This window comes from Acanthamoeba castellanii, assembly GCF_000313135.1.
Source record: "Acanthamoeba castellanii str. Neff unplaced genomic scaffold scf7180000084763, whole genome shotgun sequence".
Lineage (NCBI taxonomy): Eukaryota > Discosea > Longamoebia > Acanthamoebidae > Acanthamoeba > Acanthamoeba castellanii.
In genome coordinates this window covers 102,885-111,028 of record NW_004457323.1, presented here as the reverse complement: position 1 = coordinate 111,028, position 8,144 = coordinate 102,885, and the positions used below count along the sequence as shown (strand labels likewise).

General features: G+C 58.5%; 5 protein-coding genes across 5 annotated transcripts in view; 2 read left to right on the top strand and 3 right to left on the bottom strand.

The window, feature by feature from the left end:
• Positions 1 to 664: 664 nt before the first annotated feature.
• Positions 665 to 2,009, top strand: ACA1_238630 (phosphogluconate dehydrogenase (decarboxylating), NAD binding domain containing protein; the record flags this gene model as incomplete). The annotated part of the gene is made up of 7 exons (XM_004335283.1): positions 665 to 695; positions 768 to 861; positions 945 to 1,221; positions 1,287 to 1,470; positions 1,560 to 1,682; positions 1,769 to 1,816; positions 1,891 to 2,009. The coding sequence occupies 7 exons, from the start codon at positions 665 to 667 to the stop codon at positions 2,007 to 2,009; spliced, it is 876 nt and encodes a 291-aa protein (XP_004335331.1).
• Positions 2,010 to 2,128: 119 nt separating this feature from the next.
• ACA1_238620 (uncharacterized protein) lies at positions 2,129 to 2,579 on the bottom strand (the record flags this gene model as incomplete). The annotated part of the gene is made up of 2 exons (XM_004335282.1): positions 2,129 to 2,481; positions 2,558 to 2,579. The coding sequence occupies 2 exons, from the start codon at positions 2,577 to 2,579 to the stop codon at positions 2,129 to 2,131; spliced, it is 375 nt and encodes a 124-aa protein (XP_004335330.1).
• A 153-nt stretch (positions 2,580 to 2,732) lies between these two features.
• On the top strand, positions 2,733 to 4,787 carry ACA1_238610 (uncharacterized protein; the record flags this gene model as incomplete). The annotated part of the gene is made up of 7 exons (XM_004335281.1): positions 2,733 to 2,833; positions 2,993 to 3,092; positions 3,208 to 3,326; positions 3,491 to 3,932; positions 4,064 to 4,179; positions 4,269 to 4,441; positions 4,540 to 4,787. The coding sequence occupies 7 exons, from the start codon at positions 2,733 to 2,735 to the stop codon at positions 4,785 to 4,787; spliced, it is 1,299 nt and encodes a 432-aa protein (XP_004335329.1).
• Positions 4,788 to 4,865: 78 nt separating this feature from the next.
• ACA1_238600 (glutaminylpeptide cyclotransferase, putative) lies at positions 4,866 to 7,088 on the bottom strand (the record flags this gene model as incomplete). The annotated part of the gene is made up of 11 exons (XM_004335280.1): positions 4,866 to 4,910; positions 5,042 to 5,112; positions 5,204 to 5,268; positions 5,402 to 5,518; positions 5,684 to 5,741; positions 5,820 to 5,888; positions 6,005 to 6,130; positions 6,255 to 6,363; positions 6,475 to 6,569; positions 6,662 to 6,848; positions 6,981 to 7,088. Coding segments are annotated over 11 exons (1,050 nt in total), but the record flags the coding sequence as incomplete, so codon positions are not given.
• A 99-nt stretch (positions 7,089 to 7,187) lies between these two features.
• Positions 7,188 to 8,144, bottom strand: part of ACA1_238590 (CBS domain containing protein) — a gene marked incomplete at both ends in the record, with an annotated part of 1,029 nt that continues 72 nt past the window's right edge. The window contains 4 exons of the mRNA XM_004335279.1: positions 7,188 to 7,370; positions 7,468 to 7,545; positions 7,653 to 7,913; positions 7,983 to 8,144. The exon at positions 7,983 to 8,144 is cut by the window's right edge and continues 72 nt beyond it. Of these exons, the coding sequence (XP_004335327.1) occupies positions 7,188 to 7,370; positions 7,468 to 7,545; positions 7,653 to 7,913; positions 7,983 to 8,144 (684 nt within the window). The remainder of the gene's footprint in view (positions 7,371 to 7,467; positions 7,546 to 7,652; positions 7,914 to 7,982) is intronic.

Genomic DNA, 8,144 nt, shown 5'->3' with positions numbered 1-8,144 from the left:
CACCACTACACAGCCCCGACAGTCAAAGCAGAGCAAAAATAGTAATTATTTTAAAAGTAATAATAAACAATAATATACTAATAACAATGCATTGCGCGTACTGGTGGCCGGCTTGGACAGGCCATTCACGCCATAGCCTTCATCACGAGAAGTCATCGGGATCTGTGACAACGTTGGAATAAGTATGGTAACAAAGAGAAGGGCCGCAATGGTCCAAGAAATGAAGATGTGAAGCGATGAAATGACAAAATTTTCAATTTCGGGTTCGCACGTGATCCTCCGATTCCGTTCCTGTCCTCATCTCATACGGAGCACCGCGTGGCGATAGATGGGTTGTTACCTTCTCAGATGTAACTCGTTGCGGGAGACCGTCTCGTGCGCTGTCGGCTCTCCGTCGAAAAGGCCAGCGAAGAAGAACCAAGAAAATGCTAAACCCAAAACAAATTAAATGCTGCACAGAAATAAAAAAAGCGTGACATTTTTAGAATGCCTTCATTCCCCCGCCACTTCCACCGTACGGGCGCAGGATTCCAAACCATTTCCAACACAGTCTGCCAAAAGTGCTTTAAAAGAAATTGAGTTTCCGACAGTTTCCCCCAGGCCAGATTTTTTTTTCTTTGGTATTTTTGAAGTCATTTGTATTTGCGTGCATCGACTGCCGGTCATGACACTGCGTGTGGCGTTCTTGGGTGTTGGTACCATAGGCCCATAGCCGCCTCCTGCTCTCCTGCCGCTCGCTGTACGTTGCTGAGGATGTGTGTGTGCAGGGGCGATGGGCTACCCAATGGCTGAGCACCTGCTGAAGAAGGGCCACCAGGTGTGGGTCTGGAACCGCACCAAGGACAAAGCCCTCCCACTGCAGTGCGCCCTCCTCTTCCCACCTCGCTTCTTACCATCGATGCATCTATTTTTATTGTTATTTGTACCGGCTGCTGTGCATGCAGAGAAGCTGGTGCGGTGGTGGTGGACCGCGTGGAGGAGGCGGTGGCTGCGGCCGACGTCGTGGTGGCGATGCTGTTTGACGCTGGCGCGGTGCAGGCCACCATTCTCGACTCCGGCCCCGTGCGCGAAGCGCTGCGCGGGCGCACCCTGGTCAACTGCGCTACTGTCGCCCCGGCCGACAACCAACGCTTCCAGCGCGACGTGCTCGCCCTCGGCGCCTCCTTCGTAGAGGCTCCCGTGCTCGGCGCCACCCCCGTGGCCCAGCAGGGTGCCCTGCAGGTACACACGACACACACGACACACAAACGCAAGCACCGCACACACGACACAAACCCAACGAACAGGTGCTGGTGGGCTCGACGGCGGAGCAGTTCGAGCAGCTCAAGGACATGTTTGCCGCGTTCGGCACGCCGCGCCACATCAGCGAGGACATCGGGCGGGCCACCACCCTCAAGCTGGCGCTCAACCAGATCGTGCTGGGCGAGATCGTCACCTTCGCCAACAGTCTCGCCATGGTCAAGAATGCGGGTACGATGAGTTATTGTTCACATTGATGCAATGATTGCGCCTTTGCTGCTCATCAACGGCCGTGCGAGTGGTTTGGGGGGCGGGAGCAGGGCTGAGCGAGGAGGCGTTGATGGAGGTTCTTCGTCCCAGCCAGCTCTATTCCAAGTACTTCGACCTCAAGATGCCCACCATGGTGAGCCGCGACTTCAGCTCGGTCGTCTTTGACATCGCCGGTGCGTGTGCTCACCCACGTTCATTGATTTCCAGCTTTGTGTGTGTGGGTCGCCCGGTACTGACCGATCATCTCTCGCCCCACAAGGTGCCAAGAAGGACAGCGAGCTCATCTCGGCTGAAGCGGCACGACTCGGTACGCCACTGACCACTGCTGCACTCTTGGCTTGCACGAAAGCGGCCATTCTAAACTGAGCGAGAGTACTACAGGAGTGAACACTGTGGCCGTGGAGAGCTTGCGGGAGGTCTACACCCGGGCGGCCGAAGACAATCCCGGTGCCGACTACGTGGCGGTCTACAACACCATCAACCCGCCCCAGCAGCAGTGACCGACCGGTTCACCCACTTAGTTGTTTATATCTTTTTGTTTTTATTTATTTATTTACAACTTTTTCAGTTTATTTACTTGGAGCAAGCAATCGCGCACGAGCGTGGCATTTCTCTCTCCTCAGACGCGGGTGTGCGAGGTGTGCTCGGCGCTGGACATGGCGTCGCGCTTGAGGTCCTGGGCGGTGGCGGTGGTGGCGTGCTTGTCGGCCTCGGACTGGATGCGGCGGGCGGCCTTGAGCGAGACCGGCAGCGTGTGCCCCTTGAGGACGCGCTCCTTGCCCGGGTCGGGCGTCGTCTCGCTGTGGTCGGGCACGTTCTCCTCGTGGGCCTTGGGCGGGAACTTCTCCTCGTTGCGCTCCAGGTGGCGATGTCTGCCCTTGCCCTCCTTGTACGCGTGCCAGTCCTCCTCGATGTTCTCGGTCAGGTCGGGCAGCGGCGCGGTGGTGGTCTCTCTCTTCTCAGCCATGGGTACTGGATGTAGTGTTGTGGTTGCGTTGCGTTACGATCTGGGCCTCAGAGGCCAGCGTGCGCAAGAAGGTGAAGACACCCAGCCGGCGAGCCACGACCATGGCAAGAGTCGTCGAGTGCTGGCCGACATCTAGCCTGGAACGGTGTGAGAAGTCCAAGAACACTTTTGTCATCGAACCGCCACCTTAACGATGGTCGAGAAAAACAAGGAAAAGCGAATAAATCGCAAATCAGGTGCAGTGGCGGATTGAAAGATGAAGGGAGCAGCGGCAGGCAAGGGCGACTTGCGCAAGATGATGCGCTCTGCCCTCGCGCAGAAGAAGCAGGAGAAGAAAATCACCTCGCCCCTCGTCCGGTACCGTGTCCTTTTGTAATTTAATGTTATATTTTTATATTTTATTTTTGCTTCTATCTCCAGATCTTGTGTTTGTGTTTGTGCACATATGTCAATCAATTATGAATCGACACATTGTTTTTAAATAAACTTCAACTTTATTTTTCGTTCCGCGTGCAGTTACAACGCCGTGGGGCAGCCGGTGTGCCGTGTGTGCGAGGTCACAGTGAAGGACGAGGCCCTGTGGGACGCCCACGTCGCCTCCAAGCAGCACAAGCTGGTACCCCCCCCATTGCTGTCGTGTGTGTTCGTGTGTGGAATGGCAGCAATGCGTGCACACACCGCGCAACTACGCAGCTGACGCCCGACGTGTACGTCGTGTCGTGTCTGTTCAGGCCATTCTGGAGCTGAAGAAGCAGAAGGACGCCAAGAGTGGCGCCACCACCACCACGCCGGTCGCCACACCCGCGGGCTTTAAGAGACCGATCCAACCGCCCGCTGCCGCCGCTGCCCCGTACGCCTGACCTACCGTTCAGTCTCGCGTCGACGTGAAGTGTGTGTGCCGTGCGTGTCGTATGTGCGTCGTGTGTGTATGGGCCGGGCGTGTAGTATGTGTGTCGTGCGTGTGTCATCTGGTCGTTGCGTGCGATAACTAACGTAGTCGATGATGGGCGCCAGGTCGGGATTTAAGGCGCCGCTGGCTCCGGTGGCCGCACCACCAGCTGCAGCACAACAGAGTAAGGGAAAAGAAAAGGCGAAAGAAAAGAGCGCGCCCTCGCTTCTCCTGGGGTACGGCGATGAGGAGGACGAGGAGGAGGAGGAAGGGGCGCACGCACCGCCGCCCTCCCCGGCCGCCTCCGCCAAGCGAAAGGCCCACGAAGTGACACCCTCGTCGTCTTCCTCTTCCTCTTCGTCGTCGACTTCTTCGTCGGCGCTGCCGGCGGGTTTCTTCGATGCCGCCGCCACTGCCACTGAGGCCGCTGATGTCCCATCGCCGAGCAAGAAGCTCAAGGCCGCGGAGGCGCCCGTGGCCAAGAAGGGCGCGATTCCGGCCGATTTCTTTGACGCCGCTGCGGCGTCGTCCGCCCCCGCCGCCGGCCAAGTCGTGATCGAGGCGCAGGTAACACACACGCCTCTCTCCCCTCCCCCGCTGATCGCTATTGATATCGCTGATCGAATGCTCGATTGGTGTGTCGTGTCGCGTGTGTCGTGTGTCGTGTCGTGCGTTGCTTGTGGTGTTTGGTGCGCCAGGCCAAGCCGAGCGGGGACGCGGAGAGCAAGGGGGCACTGCCGACGGGCTTCTTCGACGATCCCAACAAGGACTCCCAGATGCGGCCCAAGGCCGCCGCACAGAAGCCCTCCCTCGAGTACGTCTTCGTTCTTCATTCTTCGTTCTTTCTTCGCTTCTTCGCTTCTTGTTCGTTCTTGTGTGATGGCTCATCTCTGTTGCGCGCAGGGACGAGTGGGAGAAGTTCCAGGCCACGATGACCCAGGTGGCCGAGGACGAGGAGAAGAAGAAGCGGGAGAGCGAGAACCTGGCGCAGCTCGAAGACCTCATCGGCGGCGAAGAGGAGGAAGCCGAGGAGAACGAAGAGGACGAGGAGATCTCGCTCGAGTTTCAGCGCAAAGGTATTCTATTGGCCCGTTACCTCTTCGGTCGAAAGGTCGTGACGTGCTGGTTGGATAGTTTTGTCGACTTACACACACACACATGTGCGAACATACAGAGGAGCGACTGTCGCAACTGCAGGAGCTGCGACAGAGGAAGCTGGCGATGCTGCGACAAAAGATGGGCGCCCAGCCTGCCGGAGCTTCGACCGACGTCAGCAGCAGCGACGAGCGCACGACGATGGACATCGAACCATCCAAACCAAAGGAGGAGGAAGACAAGGACGACGAAGAAGAGGAAGAGGAGGACGATGAAGAAGAAGACGACGACGAAGACGAGTATGACTGGCGGGCCAAGCTTCTCTAAAACAAAGTTATAGTGACTGTTTTATTTCCGAAACGCGTGCGGCTGCGAGTCCCGCGCGGAAAGGGCCACCACCGATTCACAGCTCTGAGTGGTCGGGGAGCACGGGAGAAGGGGAAGGGGAGCCTTTTAGTCGCGGCCAGCCCCACACGAATTCAAGGGTGAGATTGAGGGCTGTGCGTGCGCTTGGTTGGGGGGAGTGACTAAGCCACCACCTCAGCGGAGGCGTTGTGGAGAAGGGCCTCTCGCTGCTTACCTGCTCTTCTCCCGTCGGCGTTACCCTCATCGCGCACGCCCATGAGCTCGGCCACAAAGACTCGCATGATCGCTGCACGCCCCCCGAACGTGCGATCAGCATCACACATTCGCCGTGGCGTCAAGTGATTAACACTGAAGACTGGGAGAGAAGGGGGCAGTACTGGAGATGTCGGAGAGGGTGGGGAGGTGAATGGCGTCGAGGTTGTCGTAGTCCGTGTGCCACACCCTAGGATTACGCCGCACATGTAAGGCGCATGGCAAGAAAGAAGACGACAAAGAATGAAGAATGAAGAATGAAGAATGAAGAATGAAGAAAGCGAAGACGAAGCTTCGCGACAGCGAAGGGGGCACGCGCGTACCGGGGGAAGGGGTTGCAGATGAGGTGGAGGATCTTGACCCCGCGCTGGAGGAAGGGTATGTGGTCGTCCTCGATGCCGCTGTACGAGATCGACCTGGACTGGAAGTAGTTCCTCGTCCTACATCGAACGAAATCAAATGCAAAGGGGGGGAACACACCCAATAAACGTGTGTCAAGGCGAAGAATGTAACAGTAAAAACTAAAAATAAATTAAAACCAAATAAAAATATAACAACGAGCAACATAGCATTGCCATGCAACCAGAGAAGACGGAGGGAGGTACCCGTTGAGGGTGCGCTTCAGCGAATTCTCGATGGTCCGCAACCGCCCGTAGTACTCGTCTGTTGGCGGGGGCGAATGTGAGCCACGCCGCCACCGCGATGTTGGTTTGGCGGGGAAAGGGAAGGTCCAGAACGCACCGGTCTCAGTCCAGAAAGATTGGAACTTGGGGTTGGCCGCGCCAATCAGGTCCAGCAGCACGAACACCGCTGCAGCACACATACAACCGCACACGCAACACGCACACGCGCACACACCACACGCACGCAGTCAGTCAGTCATGCGGCCACACCGTCTGTCCAGCAGGAGGGTGGGGAGAACGCACAGATGGAGGCGAGCTTGTCCTCGGCGGCCCACTTGGCGGCCAGGTGGCGTGCGCCATAGATGGAGTCCGTGGGGGTCCAATGGCGGAACGCCTCCTCCCCGTCAAAGAACACCAGCTGCAGACCCACTGCCCTCCCCCCACAAACACACCACATGAGGTGCTACGCGACTGACACACGACACACGACACACGACACACACGACACACACGACACACGACACACGACTAGCTGGAGGGGGGAGGGGCGAACGGTTGGTGGAGGTGGGGCAGGAGAGGTGGGCGTCGAGCGAGCGCGCGATGTCGAGCAGCAGAGCGCAGGGCGCTGCCGAGTCCGTCGCCGCCACAAAGTTGCGCGGCTCCTGATGTGTTGGGTGCGCAGCTCGTTGGTTGGTTGGTGCGGCCAATGCGGAGGGGCGCCACCTCAGCAGCCGAGAGGGTGGGAAGCGGGGGAGGAATAGGCGTAGGAGTACGGGGAAGTATTTGGAGTCGTAGTGGGCAGCCAGGACCACCCGCTCCGGCGCGTCGCAGTTCCACGTGACGATGATGTTACGGAACGTCTTCTCCCCTGCGCCACCCACCTCCCTTAACACACACATACACACGACACACACGACGTGCACGACACGCACGGCTCGCACAACACGCAGGACTACACACCGTAGGGCGTGGCGCTCCTGAACTCGTCAATCTCCACGTTCCACGGCTGGGCCAGCCCTCCAGAGGTGAACTGGGAGACGATGTACTCGCGCACGGCGGCGTTGCCCGGCGTGTCGGCCGGACGCACGATGGCGATGCGCTCCGTGTCGCGCCAGAGAGCCTCCGGGTCGGTGAGCTCAGTTAACCGCTGCACCGCGTTGGGTTGAGTTGTTTGGTTGGCCGCGCGCATGTGCCGGCGTCAGTCACTGGCCAACAGCTATGGCAGGCGCCTCCCAATACAAGAAGATGCAGATCTTGAGTGAATCTGAAGGGGGCTCACCTTAGCGATGCGGCCGGGCAGGCGGGGTGGCAGCTCGCCTTCGACCACAACCAGTATGAGCAGCAAGACGCCGGCTGCGAGCGAAAGTGCGTGGGCCGCCCTTTTCATCTTTTGATGCTTCTTCGTTATTGCGCGTGGGCTGAAAAATGATTTTTGTAGCATTCATCAATTTCCTTTATTATCTTATTTGTTTTTCTGGGGAGCAAACTACTTGAGGTGGTGGATGAGGTCGCTCATGGAGACGACGCCGTAGATGTGGAGGGAGTCGAGGTTGTCGACAACGTAGACACGGTGAATCTGCTCCTTCACCATCAGCTCCATGCACTCCAGTAGCGTAGCCTCGGCCGTGCACGTCACCGGCGCCCTGCCGGGTCCCCTCTCGTGTCCCGTCTGTTACCGTACGGATCGCACACGCGTGAGTTTGAAACCTCTGTGAAGTGGAGTGTTGACGTGTCGTGCGTGTCGTGTCGTGTCGCGCTATGCGTACCGCCACGCGTGGAAGCCCCTTCACGAAGAACTGCAGGACGGAGCCCTCGAAGTATTTGAACGACTCTGGCTTCAGGCCCTGTTGCGGAGGAAGTCGTGAGATTTGCGTGACCGGCCGCACGAGCGTGTGTCGTGTGTCGCGTTGTGTGTGTGTGTGTGTGTCGACGTTAATTGCGGTGTGTGTACTCGGAGATCGCTGGCGGAGAGGTTGCCGGTGACGCGGCCGCTGTGGTCGATGAGGGCGATGCCGCTGACCTTGTTGTGGAAGAGGATGTCGAGCGCGTCAACCACCGCGCTGTCCATGCGCACACCGATGATGGGCTTGACCAGCTTCAGCGCCCCGACCGTCGCCTTGGCCTTCTCGGGCGGGAGCAGGTCGGGCTGGGACACGGCCAACGCGACGACATCCGACAAACTGGCCACGTTCGTGACCGACGGAGCTTCGTCCTGGTCGACAGGAAAGAAGAGGCTGACGTAAGCACCGCTGTGTAGTGCGAGGGGGGACAGCCAACGTACCGGGCTTGTTGGCGAGGCGGTGACGGCGACACGGTGGAGGCGGTGCTTGAAGCGAGGCGCGCAGAAGAGGTGGATGAGGTCCTTTAACGTCTTGCTCTCTTCAATCACCACTCTATCGTCGCATCGCGAGAAATCTGCCGTTATCGAGGAACGATTTAGATC